General features: G+C 38.7%; 3 protein-coding genes across 3 annotated transcripts in view; 2 read left to right on the top strand and 1 right to left on the bottom strand.

Annotated features, from left to right (window-relative positions):
- Positions 1-5,749, top strand: part of LOC107746397 (retinal guanylyl cyclase 2) — an 18,104-nt gene extending 12,355 nt beyond the window's left edge. Inside the window, 6 exon segments of the mRNA XM_074560202.1 lie at positions 1,088-1,186; positions 2,763-2,857; positions 3,731-3,816; positions 3,908-3,996; positions 4,308-4,345; positions 4,456-5,749. Coding sequence (XP_074416303.1) covers positions 1,088-1,186; positions 2,763-2,857; positions 3,731-3,816; positions 3,908-3,995 — 368 coding nt within the window. The 3' untranslated portion in view covers position 3,996; positions 4,308-4,345; positions 4,456-5,749.
- A 3,158-nt stretch (positions 5,750-8,907) lies between these two features.
- On the top strand, positions 8,908-12,436 carry LOC107746420 (uncharacterized). The gene is made up of 3 exons (XM_016560642.1): positions 8,908-8,912; positions 9,512-10,505; positions 11,521-12,436. The coding sequence occupies exons 1-3, from the start codon at positions 8,908-8,910 to the stop codon at positions 11,530-11,532; spliced, it is 1,011 nt and encodes a 336-aa protein (XP_016416128.1). The 3' UTR covers positions 11,533-12,436.
- A 4,309-nt stretch (positions 12,437-16,745) lies between these two features.
- Positions 16,746-19,882, bottom strand: part of LOC107746441 (zinc finger protein 286A-like) — a 4,281-nt gene continuing 1,144 nt past the window's right edge. The window contains exons 2-3 of the mRNA XM_016560665.1: positions 19,139-19,423; positions 16,746-17,222 (exon numbers count right to left, since the gene is read on the bottom strand). Of these exons, the coding sequence (XP_016416151.1) occupies positions 16,882-17,222; positions 19,139-19,423 (626 nt within the window). The 3' untranslated portion in view covers positions 16,746-16,881. The remainder of the gene's footprint in view (positions 17,223-19,138; positions 19,424-19,882) is intronic.

The raw sequence follows: 19,882 nt of genomic DNA, 5'->3' as shown, positions 1-19,882 counted from the left end.
CACAGTGCGAAGTTGATGTATTTCCTCAGCGATCAGCACGGATCAGCTCTAGGCATGACGGAGCGGATATCGTCCTCTTTTGGAAGGCCAAACAAAGTAGTTTCGCTTTCACAATGAAACACAGTGTCTCCACGGCATGGCGGCAGTGGCAACAATACTAAAGCAAGAATAAAAGTTGCGCCTTCTTTCTTTGCATGAACATTTGGGCGGCGTTATGCAAATCTTCCCACATCGTGACGTAGACATGTGGGGGCGTGTTAGAACGAGCCGTTTTAGGTAGGCGTGGTTGACTCTTAACTTTTATAAAGAATATCTCTTTGGATTAGAGACTTTAGTCTTTGCAACTTTACAGATCTTCTTTATGCACCAAGAGCTTGTAACACTTCAAAGAGAAAGGAAAAATTTTAATCGCATCATATGACCCCTTTAAAATAGCTTTTCTTTGAAATAGAAATCATTTGTAACACTTTTAAAGTCTTTACTGTCACTTTTGATTAATTTAATGCATACTATAACTATACATATACTGCTGAATAAAATAATTTATATATAAAAAAAAAAGGTCTTAATGACCCTGAACTTTTGAATGACAATTTTCATAATGCATGTAGCCGCGGTTAAACTCTGTAGCAGCCTTGTAATCCTATACATTTAACAAGGCCATAAGAGAGCCAGTATTTTCATATTATGTCAAGAGTACAGTTAAACCAGTTTGTCCAAGTGCTTCACGCCCTTAAATGAAATGCATCATCTCACAAAGTTAAAAATCAAACACATCATTTCACCCCTGGATGTAATGTTCATTGACAAAGATGGTCTTGTCTTATACCACCAATATTGTGCTAAATGTAAAAACATATTTACACTTGATCCTTTGATGGCTGTGTATTCCTAGAACAAGTGAAATGTAAATCCTGGGCATCATCCAATTAACAGGTTCATCCAATTAGTTAGCATGCCGTTGGCCCTTTCCCGCACCCTACAACTTAACAGAGATCACATGGTGCTCACACAGGTGTGACGGACACAACATGTAATTCTATGCGGTTGCTAATGTGCTAACTTACTATTCATGTGTATGTGACAGGTCCAGTGGTAGCAGGTGTAGTTGGGTTGAAGATGCCTCGGTACTGTCTGTTCGGGGACACAGTAAACACAGCCTCCCGAATGGAATCCACAGGGTTGCGTGAGTACACTTATGTGTTTCATATGCATATACATCAGCATGTGTCTCATAGTAGCAATCTAAACGCTTGTGGCTGTCTCTGAAGTCGTGATTCCAGGAATTTGTCTTTGGCTAAGGATCAGTTTGAAGACTCAGTGGTTAGTACTTTGTGTGTGTGCTGATCAGTGAGTGCATGTCAGTGAGAAGCTCAGAGGGCTTAAAGTGCAGAGTTCCCTGTAAGCTCTTATGAGTATAAGCCAAATTAGAAAGAAAATTCTTCTTTAAAGCTAATGTCCTCTTAGACATCACCCTGAACTGTCTCACCTTTAATCAGAGCTTGTGCCACATTTATCCCAGAAACATTTACTTCACCTTTAAAACACTTTTCATATTGAAGAACATGGAATGTGTGAAACATGATTACAAGTTGCCAATGCCTAAAAATATACACTGTCGTTCTAAAGTTTGGTTAGTACATTTTAAATTAATACTTTTATTCAACAAAGTGACAGTAAAGACATTTATAATATCACAAACGTTTTCTATTTCAAATAAATGTTGTACTTTTTGAAATTTTCCATCCGTCAATAAATCCATGAAAAATGTATTACAGTTTCCACAAAAATATTAACCAGCACAACTGTTTTCAACATACTAATGTTGAGTAATTGTGGCTGAAAATTTTGCTTTGCATGAATTTATTAAATATTTTAATATATTAAAATAAAAAAACAATATTTCATAATATTACTGTTTTACTGTATTTTTATCAAACAAATGCAGATTAGGAGGCTTTTTTCCAAAAATCTTACTGACCCCAAACTTTTGAATTGTAGTGTAAATTTTAGAGTTTAAATACCTCAAAATTATTATTATAAATATTATCATATTGTAGAGGTTTTTTTTTTTTCAAATTTGGTTTAAAATGAATTTTAAATGAAGTATTTGATGTTTTCATAGATTAGGCCACAAAAACAATCACACATCTAGTGCTATGTGTTTTCAGCTACACAATGAAATGACTAAAGCACAGTTGTCCAGATCATCTGAAAGTAACAGAAGAATGACGATGTCTTGAGTGATGTAATATGCCCAGTGCTTCAGCTTTGAAATGGCTCAGAGTGAACAGTCAAGCAGTTATGGACATACTGCCATCTAGTGGTTTCTCAAGAAACGTCATTACTTCCAAGTGGAATTCTGCTTAATGGCCCGGTTTCACAGACAGAGTTTAGGTTAAACCAGGATTAGGCCATAGTTCAATTAGAACATTTAAGTAGTTTTTAGAAATATGCCTTAGATAAAAAACATTACTGGTGTGCATCTTGAGACAAAACAATGAATCTGACATATTTTAAGATCAGTCAGTGCAAGTTTCTTTCAGTTAAAACAGCCCAGACATGCATTTTAGTCTGGGACTAGGCTTAAGCCTTGTCTATGAAACCGGAGGAATGTGTTCTTGATGTCCTGAGTGAGTCTGTATGTTCACAAGAAACCAATATGGGCAATGATCAAGTGTAGTTTAATTTGTAACACTTTTTATTGTAATATTAATTAATTTACTATGTTTTTCTTAATTGTTTTGTCCCTGTTTTTACAGCTTACAGAATTCATGTCAACCAGAGTACTGTTGATGTCCTGAACAGCCTCAAACTTGGCTACAAAATAGATGGTAGGGGCAGGACAGAGCTCAAGGTATGCAAACACACACACACACACAGACACACACACTGATAGGTGTTTCTTCAGTTCAGTCACTTTTATGACTGTATGCACAACTATGGTCAAAACGGATGTAAAATAATTCAATATTAAGCTGTGTGTTTCTGTCCCAAAGTTCTGGTATAATTTCCAGAACAGACAATATTGTCCCTATTATGTTTTTATCAAACGTTGAACTTGTTTATCAAGAAGATAACAGTATCAGCGAAGACCACATTTTTTAAAAGATTTATTTTTTGGCATTTTCGCCTTTACTACAATATGACAGATCAGAACTGACAGGAAGCGAAGTGGGAGAGAGATAGGGGGCAGGATCGGGAAAGGTCCTTGAGTCGGGATTCGAACTCGGGACACCCGTAGCACAACAGCACTGCCCACAAAGCTATCAGTGCCGATGAAGACCTCACTTGAGATGAAACATGATGTTTGAAGAAAAAAATCAAGGCAAATGCCTTTTGAATGCTATAGCTATAAAATTAACAGAAGGAGAGACAACAACTTTATTCCCAAAAATGTTTAAAAGTTTCTTGTTCTAAATTTCCATGGCCATCATTTTCACCACAAAATGTTATTACGCACAATAATGGAAATTACACTATGGTAGAAAGGTTCAGGACATTCAGGAAAAAAAATGAAAAAGATAACAGAATTCTTCACTGTTGCACATATGTCCACCCTTATGCATGGCTGGTAAACAAATTAAACAAAATAGTGTGAGGTGGAAAATGTTTAAAGGAAGGTTATGTTTTAGCATTTGCCAAGAAACCTCCTGCGATCACACATGACATTAAATGCCTCTTAAATGTCCTGAAACCTGTCAGATGAGCTCCTGTCATTCTCTATCAGGGTAAAGGTGTAGAGGAAACATACTGGTTGGTTGGGAGAGATGGATTCAACAAGCCGCTACCTGTACCGCCAGACCTTACTCCTGGGTAAGAAAGAAACCAGTTCTATATGTATGTACTTTTTAGGATGATGTCTATCGTGTAGGGAGTTGATAACTTTGGTTATGTTGTCACAAAGGGCGAGCAACCACGGTATCAGCTTGGATGAGATTCCGATGGACAGGTGACAGAAATTCCTGGATCGACAGAAGAAGATGGGGAACTGAGGTAGAGAACAGAAACATTTCAGTTACTTCAGTCATATTTTACTTCTTTCTTTGTTTGGTTGATTTCAATGTTCTACTTAATGAATCAAAGAAAGTGTTTACAGTTCACTGAAGTTCACTAATGTAGTTGCTGTTGCATCCTACATGTCATGTAAGAGAAACTTGAAAGGATAGTTCATTTACTCATTTACGACTTACGACTTACGATTTACGATTTTTTCCCCTCTGTGGGACATAAAAAAATATATTTTGAAAAGTCAGTGGGGCCCAGTGTTGCTTTGGACTCCACTGAATATCTTTTGTGTTCTACAGAAGAAAGAAAATAAAACAGGCTTGGAAAGACATAAATGGCGACAGAATTTATTTCTTCATTTTTGTGTAAAATATCCCTATAAGCCATGTAACTTAAGGTTGTTACACTTCTGTACTCATGCTGTTTTGTTTCTGTGCCTTCCAATAGGTTGTGGTGCTCATGTTTCTGCACCAGCCTATCAAATTTAGGAGAAAGTGGGGCAAGGGGATGAAAGGGGTGGACTGAGGTGTTCACCCCCTCGACTACCCTTTTCTACTTGATTCATTCCTAAAAAGAGTGGAAACGCTCACTGGGACATCTGACAAGAAGCAAAAACACTTGAACTCTGACTGCCAGTCCATCAAAACCATCAGCTCAACAAGATGGCACGTACCAGCTGCTTTGGATGGTCATAGAGGACTTTTTAAAAACTGTATAGAGTTTATATTGCAGTTCATCCAATACCAAATTAAAGACACTGCTGAGATAACAGTTCATCAAGATGAGAAAATGAGAACAGCAGCACACACCTCATTCATCTCTGCAGTTATGCGATAGCTCCAGTTAATCCACTGCTGCAAAGAGATTTTTTTTTCTTTATTTCATCGTTTTTAAAACAAAAACAAGCAAAAACAACAAAGTGATGGAGCTTGTTTATAACGGCACCTGACAATTTAGTTATAATTCAGTGGAAATAACACCAATAATATCCATGTATTGAAATTATTTAAAATACCGTGGTGATTTTATTTGCTAGGAATATCAGGCTTTAAAAACTAGGTGTTAGTTAAAAAAAGAACTTCTTCACATTCTTCACATTTTCTTTTTGAAAATGCTTGCATTCAGTTTAATTTCATGTGGCACTGTTTGGCCTTTCTAGAAAGTGAAAAGCATTCAGAGCAGTTTTCACAGCCAAGCAAACACCTTTCAAGTTCAAGGTTATATGGTAGACAATTATTTGGTCTCATTAGCTCCATTGTCCTCTTTGAGTTAAGAAAAGAGATACATTAAAAAGGAAACTCGTGAGCTGAGACTCAAATTGTCATGTTTATAATATCATGGCACCTGATCCTGATATTCAACACATTCCATGCATAATATTCTGATGTCAAACCCTGCTTCAAAGTCCTGACATGCAGTCTATTATTACCAAAGAGAAAACATGAGATTTATCTTCAGCACTACTTTGCCTGCTCATACACTCAGTAAATGTATGTGCCCCCTAAAAGGGGCATTATGCTTCATGACAGAGGGAATTTTAAACGTGTGGTCTGGATATGGTCATTAAGATAGGAGGGTTCTGGCGCCTGTGGCTGTCCAGGATGACGTTTCTGTCACCTGATACCTAAACCACAATCTAGGGAGCTACAGTCATAGCAGGATGTAGCTGAATTTCAATTGCAATCTTACCATTTTATCTCGTTGTCTGTGTAATTGTGTAAATAAAAGCTGGTTTTAGTGAGTGTGTAGATTCTTTCTTAGTATTTAGCCTAGTGCATACATGTGCTTATTTAGCTCCGTAAGTAAGTGAACACTTAATCTGCAGAGTAGGCTACCCTTCCCAGAAATATGACATTTAAATTACACAAGTAGCTGAAATACCGCACCACTCCTGGAACTTAAAAACTGTTAAAAAAATAATTTTATCAACAGCAAGAAGGTCATAGGATTTTCTCAGTCATCATATCTTTTATTTGTCTGGACAGTTTCAAATAACATGTCAACACGAAGTCTTCTTCTAGCACATCGGAGTAACAAATATAAAGTACAAACATGGATGTTTCTCGTACACTGAGCAAGAGTTACAGGTATGGGGCAAAATAATGTCAAGAGACAAAAGATCCTAGTGTTAATTCTGACAAGGTGGATTATTATTAGGCTATTATTTTGAACATTTAAACGAGTTGCATATCCGTGTGATTTTAAAAGAAGGAAAGACATCTCTGTTTTGCGTGCATATGTCAGGGCTAATATGACTGATTGATAAAGACGCGCGGAGGATTGGGTGTCAACTCGCGCTCGGGTGACTCGAGTAAACGGAGTCTGAGCTGAATTATAATTCGCCAAGAACTAGGACATGGTGGCTCCGCCCACTTATCAAAAATCAGCTCGTTGATTGGACAAAGATACGCGAGTGAGGCGGAGTCTATGTGTGTGTCATGAAGCGTGACCAAACTATGATTGGCTTTCGTCTCCCTCCATCAGAATCCGAATAGCGGCTGCTAGAGCCAAACCACATTTTACACATTAAGAACCTGTTTCTGGTAGTGTCGCTGGTACTAAAACAGGATAAACAATATCGTGCCCTCCTGGTCACTGTTTTCAAACTGAAGAAGTTTAAATGGTCCTTCAAGAAAGCAAACCAGCGAGAAATAATTTCCTTATGTTTTATTTTAAATAATGTGTAGATGATAAAGCTCTTTCTTCTTTGAAACAAGACGAACACAATTCCGATTAAATCGACGGAGAACTCACTTGACATGCATTTCACGGACCTCCACGGACTACTACGATAACATAAGGTAAACCTCTGGAAACATGAAATGTGTAGCCTAAATTATATCTGATAGGTTCAAATATTTAATCAAACCTGACATTTGTTCATATCTGAATTAGTGTCGTCATCTCGTATGACTTAATGCAGGTTTGTAATAACAGTTGTCTGAATGTGCTTATTTTCTATTGCGCTATCCATGACAGGTGTAATATTTGGCGGGGGGGGGGTCAAATGAACATGTTTATAGACAGGCTCATCTTTCTGTATTAGCTCGTTGTGTCAGCACGCGCACATTTCTCGCTGGCTCGCGCACTGTTCTGCTGTCACGCGCGTGTGAATGCTGTGTTTGTCTACATGTTGCGAGGGCGCATCTAACTGCTTGGCAGCGCTTGGTCTCTCTCTGCGAACCGCCGCTCTTCCCCAACCCCCGTTGGTTGCACTGCTTAGGCAACGAGGGCGGGGCCAGCCCAAATAAATGTGGGGAGGGAAAAAACGAAGACAACAAACCTTAAAAATGTAGGCCACGGCGCGTGACCCAGTTCCTCATGAACAACACAGCGAGTGTGAATGTGGAGCACGGTTATTATCCCCCACGCCCGGCACGGTTCCAGGGCGGTTCTACGGTGTGTGTTTTCTCTCTGTGCCAGGCAATGTTCGTTGGCTTTTAGAAATATGAAAAAGAAGAAAGAAATGCTACATTTACCCAATTTGCTATTTAAAATAGCAACAAGGTATCAAAAGTATTTGCATGTCACGACTCGTTACTGTTTTGACACATAACATGTATAGTAAGTCAGTAAAACTGTTATATATTGTTATACTGTTACTGTATATACTGTTTTATATATATATATATATATAATTAACATTATTTTATATACATAATTATTTTTGTCTGAAACCTACAATCAGCCCTTCAGTCTCTCTACTGACCACAGCCCTCAAAAAACAGAAAATATTTATTTCACAACTAAGCACAGCATGAGCTTTTTCACTCAGCACAGGCTCAACTGAGACGTTAATCTTTTCTTGTAATATAAGAGAAATGTTGTTTATGTTTTTACTATAGATAATGCTTGGGGTGTGGTTGTGAGATACTGGTGCTAGATCAGAAAAAAAAAAGATTCTTCCATTTACGTATAGCCTGTGGGCTGACCAGGTGGTAAACCACATCTCTTCACCTGTTGATTACACATGGGGAGTGAACCAGTGTCAATTTCAGTAGGTGTGTGTTGTGATCTGAAGTCAGGGTGGGCTGGGCTGCTCCTAGGCTTTTGTGTGGCAGTATTGGGTGTTCTTGGTTTTGACCACAGTGAATACAGAAAGAGAAGATTGTAGTGTTGTGTGTGTGTGTGTGCGCGTGTGTGCGTGTGTGACAGATATTTTGTTTTGGGCCCCCTGGAGAAGGCGATCAGTCTGAAGCTGACCTACTTTTCTCTTTTACTCCATACCTGCAGAGCTATGTATACCCATGGCACAGGGCTACAGGAGCAACTCAGACCATCTCTCCCCTCACGAACACACACATAGACACTTTCTCTATAGTGCTCACACACTTATGTGTACACATCTCCTGCCATCTCTGAGTTTTTTTTGAAAAAATCTGGTTGTTATTATCATTTTCCCAGCCTGGCCTGTGGAGAGCAAACCCACCCAGCCATCCACCCACCCACACAGTGTGAAATCTACACCCCCTCAAGGAGAGCAGTGAGGGTGAGTTGTATTCTTTTAAAGGGTCTAGTCCCAGTATGCATGTAGAAGCCTGTTTCATATATCAAGGCATGAATGCCTAATGAATGCCTTTTTATATTTAATCTATGTAATAAAGATCAACCCACATCTGTAATTATTTGTTTGTCCCAGAATTTCTAGAGACTGAATTATAGTTTAGTTGAACCAAAACTGGGTTATTTATCACAAAAGAAAAAGTCGTGTAAATTGTTGCTGATTGCGTGAACAAATATGCTTCAGAAGAGTATTCTGGGTTGAATATAAGTTAAGCTCAATCAACAGCACTTGTGCCATAATGTTTATTACCACAAAATAATAATATGAATATAAAAATAAAACGTGGTGTTTCCTTTTTTTCTTAAAAAAGCAAAAATATAGGTTACAGTAAATTAATGGGGTTCATCTGTGAAACATTAAAATACACACTGTTGCAGCCACAAAGCATAAATACACAGAATTTTCTAACCTTGTGAAATTGTAACCAGTTTTACAACTTTGTTGTTATTATTAATCATAAAGCCCTAAAGGAACTGTAAAACTGTTTTAACACAAGAATTGATGTAAGTGCTTTTATAAAATTATAAGCTTCACATTTCTGCTTTTAAAACTTGGCCCTATTTACTATTTAGTGCCGAGTCATAAAATCCATTTTATTTATTTATTTATTTTAAAGAAAATCAGGGATGAATCTAAATCATTTTTGTGGTCAATTAACATTAACGTGTGATCACATTTACTTCTGCTTGGAAAAAATTTGCAGGCGAAATCCACCATGAGAAAACTACTTGGTTTGAAAGTGACTTCTTTGTTGGCAATAGACAATGGACCTTCTATCACTCAAATTTTGCTAATGTGACCGCACCATTTTTGCCATAAATGCTAAATCCGGAATATTCATTAGACACTAATCACAATCCAAACTGGTCCTGATTTAAAGAACTGATTAGGATACTTAATATTATTCATAAGATCATCACATTTTATATCTCTTCATAGTCACAGAAGACGAAAGCACCATTGTGCAGTCAGAGGGATGGAGGACAGGAGGCACCTGCCACCAGATGGAGGTGGCAATGCCAAACGCTCTGCCTCAGCCGATTGTGACACAGAGGATAGAGCGGTCAGGAAGGAGCAGGGTGACCCTGAGACCTCCAGACAAATGTGTGTGAGAAAAGACGATCTCTGCGATGTTCCTCGCAAGGTGCCTCGTTTCCAGTATGTGGATTTCCCTTCCCTGCACCAGTGCATCCAACAGCTTTCTGTGCCTCCGCTGAACGGCTGGCTGGGATCCTGCTCATTGGCAAAGGCACCAAAGTACAGGCCTGCCAGTCCTAAGGAAAAAGTGCCCAAGTTTAAATACGTGGACTACCCATCTCTCCACCACTGCATTCAGCAGCTGTCTGTGCCTCCATTGGAAAGCTGGAGTGCAGGGCTGGTGAGGTTTAATGTAGACGGGAAACAGGACGGCTCTGGGTCACAGAAGAGGCCCTCTCAACCTGGGACTGTGAAGAATAACATAAGCAATGAGGCAGGAGATCAAAACAACGAGGACAGGAGTAGAGTTATATCATTTTCTTTCCCAAGAGACACACACAACTCAGTCTCAGGCAAGGAGGAGAGGCCTCAACACGACTACACCTCAGAGGTGCCACAGAGGTTAGAGAAAGATAAAGCACCTCTAAGGTCCCGTGCTACTAAACCAGATGCTGCTTTTCAATCAGATTGCAGATCAAGAGCAGAATCTGGTTCTGGATCTCGTAGCGATGCAGCAGTGGTGAGAATCAACAGACCGTCGGTTATTAACATGGTGCACACGGATAAGCAGAAGCACTGGACAATGGCAGATCACCTGGAAGAACAATTGAACTCTCCAGCTTCAGTCGGACGGGTACCATGGAAAACCATCCCGGAGTCAGTCTGCCCATTCTGCCAACAGATGTTCACAAACCCCGAGCAGTTCAGGGCTCATCAGCGGAGCCATAGAGATAAGGTGACTAGTGCTGCTAACTGTTCAATAAACCAACTTTTATAGGCAATGAACACACATTCTCACTTACACAACTATGTTCTCTCTGCGTTTACACTTGGCATTAACATGCGAGCTGTATCCGGATGTTGTCCACATACACATTGAAAAGACAAGTGTAAACGCGCTTCTGATCGGAATGTTATCCGATCAGCGTGTCCTGGTCCAGAGGTAGTCGAGGACGCATTGTGATCAGATCTCAGTGTAATGTAAACGCATTCTAGCCATCGTGTCTGCATTCGCAGGTCGACATCAAGCAAAACGCCGCTCCCTCTCTCCCGATCTGTCGGAAGAACAGAGCGCTAGTGAGACTCATACATTTATTTTGATTTGTAAAATGTCCCGCGACTGAAAATAGTTTTCAAAAGAAAACCCACCACTTCAGGTCGACTTTGCACCGCAGACTTATTTAAATATTGCGCGGGAAATACAGATCCGATCGGTTATCCAGATCGAGAAGTCAGCTGATGTTGCCAAGTGTAAACGCGCCGTGTCCTGATTGACTGATGATCCGATTTGCTTGATCAGATCATGGTGATTGCATGTTAATGCCAAGTGTAAACGCAGCCTATGTAACCTACAGGGATAGTTCACACAAAATGACAATTCTGTCATCATTTACTCACCTTGTAGTTATTTCAAACCTGTATGAATTTCCTCCTTCCGTGAACACGAAAGAAGATATTTTGAAGAATGTTTTGTTGAAGAAACAAAATTTCTGGTCCCCATTCCATAGTATTGTTTTTAATGGGGACCAACAACCGTTTAATCACCAACATTCTTCAAAATATCATCTCTTGTGTTTAACAAGAGAAAGAAGTTCATACCGGTTTGGAACAACTTGAGAATGAGTAAATGATGGCATAATTTCCCTTTTTTAGTTCATTTTTAAGTAATTTGTTACAAACTGTGATCACAACTGTATTTTTCTGCATTCAGCATCCTTATTAACAATCACAATGTCTTCTTGTCTTCACAGAGACCAAACTGATGTGCAGAAGTACTGAGTGAGAACTGCTTTTGGCAAACAGTCAATGCCACATCATATGGAATCGTATCATCAGAGGCCTTCTTGTGTTGTGACTGGCTATAGTGGCATTGCTGGCAGGACTATAGGGAGATCGAAGACACATTAAGCACATTAGACAGTTTGGGTTCAGACCTTAGGGAGAATGCAAGACTTTGTCTTGACTGATGTTGTGAAGTCTAAAAAGGCAGAACTGGACAGACAGAAACACACAAGCATACAATATGCATGCACATACAGTGTACTTGCGAGAGTGCCAACACACACACACAGAGTATCCTATTCATGATTCAGAAGAGGTCAATATTTACTGCCCCACATAAGGACCATCAGACATAATGAGTTTTCGGCTCAAGACAGGGGATTAGAACCTGATTTATAGTCTCTTCCACACATATACCAGCGTGTTTACAGGGGTGGGTGAAGCTCGATGGACTGGTGCGTAAGAAGATGAATTTTATTACATATGTGTTCCCCACACTGTGTGCATGGTGGCAGGTTAAATATTTAGCTTTGGGTGCCTACCAAATAATGGCTATTGTTAATGCTGCACAAACAAACAGGCTTGATAATAATGATTTGTTACATTAGCTTTTTATCGTTTTGTACTTTTTATGTTTTTGGAAATGAATGTCTAGTGGCTTCAAGCTAGTAGCTTTAAATCTTAAAAATGTACCGCTTGTTTTCAAGTGTTTAATTGTGTAAGTAAAGATTTTTTCATACAGAAACAAATGTTCGACTTTTCAGCACAGGAATGCCCTCTGCAAAAAAAAACCCTGTTTGACAAGTTAGCTCTCAGTTTCATAGATGAAGTATTTAAGCTTTATATAAACAAAGGAGCTAATCCAAAATAAACAACTACAGTGACAAAACTCACTATTTACATTTTAACCTCATGTCTAAATGGATTTTAGATATTGTGAAAGACCTATATTGAACTTTTGTTTATAAACTTTTGCAGGAACATAATAATTTTTTTATTACAGTAAAGTTCTGACCAGCTATTATGTATAGGCCTACATAACTTATAGCAAAGGTCAAGTATTTCAAATTTTATCTGATTTTGAAGTTAGAGAGAAACAGAAACGCTAATTGTTTCTTTTATGAAACTCACAGACAGTTTACACAACCAAATTTCAATATATTTTTTACAATGGAATATTATGGATTTTATTATGGACTGTATATTTTAATTCACAAATACACAGAAGATTTCAAATCACTAAAAGTTTAATTATCATGTCATGAATCTCCAGGACTTTCCAGAGCTCAGCTGTGGGTTTTCTTGTAAGCAAACACTGTTGCACTTTCATTCCCACATAGAACAGATCGACAGGACAGCACAGGTAACCTATTTTTAAATAATCTCAAACTGATACGATGAAACGTACTAGAAGAACCAGAAAAAAACGTGAAAAATGAAGGTATAAACACAAACAAGGAAGAGCTAAGAAGCGTGAGACAGACGGTTATACGGTGGAACGGAAGAGGACAGACAACAGTGGAATCTTGTATTTGTTGTTTATGAACCCTTTATACATTTGAATGGTAAATTATTAACAAATTTGTTTATAAATATATTTACAACCACTGAAAAATTACTTTCACTTTCACTTTGTCCTGATAATAGTACGACGCAACATGCCTAATCAATGCTTCAGTTATTCTTATTGCACATTTCGTTTGTTTGTTATAAAACTCCAAAAACTGCCAATCATTGTTCTATAGGAAATTCACAAGTGTATGATTTGACTGATGATCTCAGCAAGGAGGAAAATATTTTAGAGGTGAGAACACTTATGTTAAATACATTCTATTGGTAGCTTATAGCTTATAACATGGTTGCATCATTAAATACCAGTCAAATATACAAAAGATCTGTAAAAAGATGTTTAAAAATGGCAGGTCAGCATAAAGACAGTGATGCCTCATGGCGCTCTAGTTCTGGCAGTGATGATGGTTAAGTAACTGGATTAAATTTAGCAAATTACTCATTGTATCTTGTGTCTGGTCTGTAAAGGTGCTTTTTCCTCTCTCTCAAACTCAATCTAGAGGTCGACCGATTGATCGGCCGGCCGATTAACCGGCCGATTTTTGGCATTTTTTTATTAATCGGCATCGGCCGATTGTGCTGCAATTAGGCCGATTTATAGGCAAGCGCATCTGCGGGCTAGATTTTCCAAAAGGCTTATACTTCCTTGAATAAACTGAGCACTGCACGTTTCAGAATTAAAATGCAGCGCGGGTGTTTTTATATAAATGTATCTGTGAAAAGAACCGACCGTCTTCAGAGAAGCTTCTATGTCATTTTCATTTCGTCTTTCCTGTAATGCCTGATAAAGTAGCGCTTATTTGATTACAACCGTTACCGGGGAAACCGCTATATCTCCGCTCCAACAGCGCCTCCTGCTGGCAGAGAATGCATTTGCATTTGCAAGGTTGTGAGAAACACTGGTGTCTGTCAGCAAACATAAACAAAAAGCATGCTTCAGAACTGTTTTGAGAAGGTGCTTAAGTTTTGAGCCATGAATTATTACTCTGAATTAGGCTACTACTACTATTACTATCTTGTATCCTGCAATAATCATTTACTCAAACTCACTTTTATGAGATGAAGGGGAAGAAAAAAAAAGGAAAATCGGCCAAACATATTGGCCAAAAACATCGGCATCATATATCGACCATCGGCTGCCCTGATTTCTAAATATAGGCATCGGCATCGGCCAGTGAAAAACCCATATCGGTCGACCTCTAACTCAATCTATAATGAATAACCAATCCATAAACATTTTGGAACTCAGGAAGATGGAAACAAACTAGATCCCACAAACACAGTAAGCACTGTATATTTACTTCATTTCATTTTCATCAAAGGCATCTGAACCAAACTCAACATGGTGTCATGAAGTTGTAAATCTTTATTAATTTCCACCCATGTCTTGCATTTACCATTTTCTCTGCACTTAAACCTGCATGTATAAAAGGTACTACTGAACTGCTTCAGTGCACTCGATGGCCGACCACTCAGCTCCTGTGTGGCTCCTGCCTTTACCCCTGCACTTCTGCTGCCTGCACCAACAAGCTGTGCCCCCTCGTCTCCACACTGCTTAACCTGTGACTTGGTATCAGATCCACAGAGCAAAGTGTTTGGTTGTCCAACGTTCAGAGCCTGTCCTAAGTGTCATAATCTGATTATGCATGAAAAAGGATGCAAGTTTGTAACATGCACATCATGCTTTCACCGGTTTTGTTTCATCTGCTTGGAAGGTGATTGTAGCAAGGATAAAGCAAACTACTGGAAACTAACTTGCACAAAGCCGAGAGCAGAAAGACAGAGATTTATGGCACCACAATCCTAAACAGAGATTCCTCCCAGGGTTGGATAATATTGTCTAAAATGCAAATGCAAGATTTGTTAATTGCTATACAGAAGTGATCAGTAACAGAATTTCACAAACTGATTCAATCTACAAAACAAAAATAGCATTGCATTGATCCCATCTTTCCCCTGTGCTTTGAATCTATGCTATGCCATACACCTGACTGACTTGGACTTTGGTTAGCAGGCATAACAACTCAAGTAAAACTCAATAAATTAGCACTAGCTGGTTTGTATCTTATTAGTGAAACTGACTGTACATTATCTTTACTATGAGTCTCTGCCACTCTTTTATACCTAAAATGTCAGCAATCTTATCACTTAAAATAACAGCTCATGGTGCAATACAGAAAGTTGCATACACCGTTCCATTTTAAGTATCGATGCATCTAAGGATTCTTAACAGCAACCTATTATTTATTCAGTTCTATATTACTTACCATTTTAATAATTTCCTTTGCTATTGTATTGTTTTTTATTGTTGTTTAATCTTATGTTTGTGTGGTTTCAAGGGTCTTCACAAGTTAGATAAGAGAATATCTCCATTTCAATTTCTGTTCCAGCCCTTAGTGTCACGAATCCGGTCCATGAACTTCCGTCTGCTAGCCATCAGAGGTCACCCTTTCCATTTTCATTGACTCTCGCACTACACACTGTTGCATATCACCCCGGACTACATATCCCATCATTCATTGCACTGATTGCACACAGCACTGATTGCACACAGCTGTCATCAATCACACGTTCACTATTTAACACTCACTCAAACAACCATTCTCTGCCTAGTATTGTATGCACTTATCGCCAGCAGTGATAGCTACTCTACAGAGCCCTCTTTAGCTTCCTAGCCCAGCCTAGTCTTGCCTTGTCTGTTTTCTCGGTTTTTGATCTGTGCCTGTTTTTCCTGGATTTATCCCTTTAGTCTCGCCCTTGTGATCCTGTTCGGCAATCGTTGACCTACGCTAGCCCTAGGACTATTCTTGTGTCTTGCCCGCCATATACCTGTTTGCCACCGTTCGACCCTGCCAGTGTTTCTGACCTCCTCTCATGTTAATAAAGCTTGCATATGGATCCGCACGTCTCACATCTTGTCAGCCCCGTTACACTTAAGATTATTACATAAAACTTGCTAATTTTCTTATCACTTCATCTCATGCTTTCGGAGTGAGATTCAATCGAACAGTATTCATATTAAAGTCTTACACAACAAAGTATTGTCCAGATTCAGGGTCTTATTGTCAGGCACTTTAAATCTTAGGGAAATGCAGATATTTTTGAAAGGCATTATTAAGGTACAATCGATATCCATTTGACAGATGCTTTTACCTATAACGCAGGGACAGTCATTTCATGGATAAATCCAGGAATATCATCTCAAAGGGATTGTTCACCCAAAAATTTAAATTATTTTATTTACCATCATGTCATTTTCAACCCATTACACTTTGTTTAATCTTTGAAACACAAATGAACATATTTTTTAATAAAACATGTTTTGTCCCTCCACTGAAAGTCTAGGTAACTAAAACTTATAAGATCCAAAGAGTCCACAAAGGTGTTGTAAAACCATCTGAATCAAGAGGTTTGATCCAAGTCTTGTGGATTCTACATATAAACACACAAACATAAAGTGCATCATGTATGGTAAACATGGAAGCTTGTACATGAATCACAAGCTACAACAAACCTCATTGATTAAGCTTCTGTGTTTACTAAATACCATGTTCTATGTATGCGTGTTGATTATTAAGATATAAATAAAAGGCTGAATTAAATCTGTTCTTTTTTTTTTTTTTTAAAGAATTTTTTTTTTAATTTTAATTAATTTTACAACTCCATTTTGGTTCTTGTAAGTTTTGTTCCTGGGGTGAACCTATATTGGATTCACCCTGCAACACATGACTACCATAAACAGTGCATTTATACAACTGTTGTCATGAACACTGATGGAACTTCAAACCACCATCATTTCGAAACTTTTTCCCACACTGATCACAAGCATAAGGTTTCTCTCCCGTATGGATGCGGGAGTGGCGCTTGAGTGTCAATGCGTGACGGAAGCGTGCGCTGCAGATGGAGCAAGTGTACGGCCTCTCTCCTGTATGGATCCTCTGATGGATCTTGAGATGTTGTTTACGGTTAAAGTCTCGCTCACACAGGCCACAACGATACAATCTTCGGCCGGGGGGAAATGCATAGCACTCGGGACCCATGTAATTGTTGTGGAGCTTTGGGAAGTGGCTTTGTTGACCTAAGCTTGAGGATGACAAGAAATCTAGGTCGAGAGGCAGAGGAAAGGGAAAAATACATGAAAAAAGTCTTGTATAATGGCATATACAGTCATGTGAAAAAGTTAGGACACCCTATTGAATTCCATGGTTTTCTGTATCAGAACATAACAAAAAATATGAAGTCTTAATATGGAAAGTCTTAAAATTTGGAAATAAAGCCTCAGATGAACAATATCACGACATATCACACCGTCATTATTTGATTAACAAAAACAAAGCCAAGATGGAAAAGCCATGTGTGACAAAGTTAGGACACCCTATGATTCAATTGCCTGTAGATCCACTTTTAGCAGCAATAAATTGAAGTAATCATTTTCTGTATCACTTAATCAGTCTCTCACATCGTTCTAGAAGAATTTTAGCCCACTCTTCTTTACAACGTTGCTCCAGTTTATTGAGGTTTGTGGGCATTTGTTTATGCACAGCTCTCACCACATGATTTCAGTCAGGATGAGGTCTGGACTATAACTGGGCTATTGCAGAACCTCATTTCTTTTCTTTTCAGTGCTTGGGATCATTGTCCTGTTGCATCACCCAATCTTGGCCATGCTTTAGCTGTTGGACAGATGGCCTCACATTTGACTCTAGAATACTTTGGTATACAGAGGAGTTCATGGTTGATTCAATGACTGTGAGATGCCCAGGTCCTGTGGCTACAAAACAAGCCCAAAATCATCAGCTCTCCACCAGCATGTGTGACTTCTGGTATGAGGTGTTTGTGCTGATGTGCTTGTTAGGTTTTCACCAAACGTGCTGCTGTGCATTATGGCCAAACATCTCCACTCTGGTCTCATCTGTTCAAAGGATATTGTTCTAGAAGTCTTATATGGTTTGTTCAGATTCAACTTTGCAAACCTAAACTGTGCTGCCATGCTTTTTTAGTTAGAAGAAGCTTTCTTCTGGCAAGCCTTCCAAACATGCCATACTTGTCCTATATTTTTCTAATTGTACTGTCATGAACTCTATCATTTAACATGGTAACTGAGGCCTGTAGAGTGAAGGTGAAGTTCTTGGGTTGTCTGCCATTTCTCTGAGCGTTACACGGTCTGATCTTGGGGTGAATTTGATGGGATGTCCTCTCCTGGGAGGATTGGTGTCTGTTTTGAATGTCTTCCACTTGTGAATAATCTTCTTCACTGTAGAATGATGGACTTCAAATAGTTTGGAAATGGCCGTATTACTCTTCCCAGACTGATGGCAGCAACAATTGCTTCTCTAAGATCATTGCTGATGTCTTACCTCATTTATATTGTGTTAACACACACCTGAAGGCTCCAGACCAGCAAACTGCCAAAACTTCTGCTTTTATGGAGGTGCTCACACTTGCTGATCAGTTAATCAAAGGAATTTTATTAGCAGTGCCTGAATGCTACTTACACTCTTAATTCATATGTTAACAGTAAGGGTGTCCTAACTTTGTCAGACATGGCTTTTCCACTTTGGCTTTATTTTTGTCAAATAAATAATGACACTGTGTAATATGTTATGTGTTGTTGTTCATCTGAGGTTTTATTTTCCAAATTTTAAGACCAGCCAAGGACCAGATATTTTTTTTATGATGTCCCGATACAGAAAACCATGGAATTCAATAGGGTGTCCAAACTTTTTCACATGACTGTATCCTTGCTTAAATGGATTTATCAGTCTATAATAATATAATACCCTTTGCAAATTAATATCAGCCCCACTAGCATGGCATACTACACTCTAAAAAATGCTGGGTTAAATATAACCCAGCGCTGGGTTAAAAAGGGACAAACCCAGCTATTGGGTTGTTTTGACCCAGCGGTTGGGTTGTTTTGACTCAAAACAACCCAATAGCTGGGTTTGTCCCTTTTTAACCCAGCGCTGGGTTATATTTAGCCCAGCATTTTTTAGAGTGTACTTATACAGTACTTACCTTGGGATTGGTTGTTGGACTGGCAGTGCATGTTTGTTTGGCAGCTCTCTGACTGCAATGGCTCAGGTCCCCAGTCTTCCAGTAGTTGAGACTGAGCCAGTGAAATTCTGTCTGAGTTAGGCTCCCCCACTACAGAGAGGGTTACTGGGATTGGTTCACCATATCCCTCCTCTTTTTCTACTTTTACAGCCACTTCAAGGGATGACTCCTCACTCAGCACATTTGTAACCATTCCAGCACATCCCTGCTCAGTTTTGGTCATACTGTGTTGCTCATTCTTGATGTCTAAAAAAGGAAGCGTCTCATTAAATTTCATCAATACTGTCCAAACCATGCACAGTAGAAAAAAATCTTGTTAAATTTTCGTAAAAAAAAAAAATTGGCAGTTGTTCCAGAAATTCACCACAAAAAATACTGTGGAAAAGTTTAAGCTATTATGGGATGGCATATTGGTGCCTGTATATTTTCACAAAATAACAGAAAATGTAACACAAAACACCTTACAGCTGAGATCAAAAACAAGAAAAAAACGAAACTATACAAACTGTATATATACTGTATATATATATATATATATATTTAGAGTTCAGATGCAAAAGCCTCTAAGTGCCATCTGAAATTTTCTTCTAAAATTAGCATTTTTCTCAGGCTCCTTATATTTGTTCATTACTGAACCTACACAGGAGAGCCTGTGAAAAATGCTCATTGTAGAAGAAAATTTCAGATGGCACTCTTATATATATA

This window comes from Sinocyclocheilus rhinocerous, unplaced genomic scaffold (genome assembly GCF_001515625.1).
Source record: "Sinocyclocheilus rhinocerous isolate Xijiao unplaced genomic scaffold, SAMN03320098_v1.1 scaffold77, whole genome shotgun sequence".
Classification (NCBI taxonomy): domain Eukaryota; kingdom Metazoa; phylum Chordata; class Actinopteri; order Cypriniformes; family Cyprinidae; genus Sinocyclocheilus; species Sinocyclocheilus rhinocerous.
Note: the sequence above shows the minus strand (reverse complement) of the source record. Positions and strands in the feature narration are given on the sequence as shown.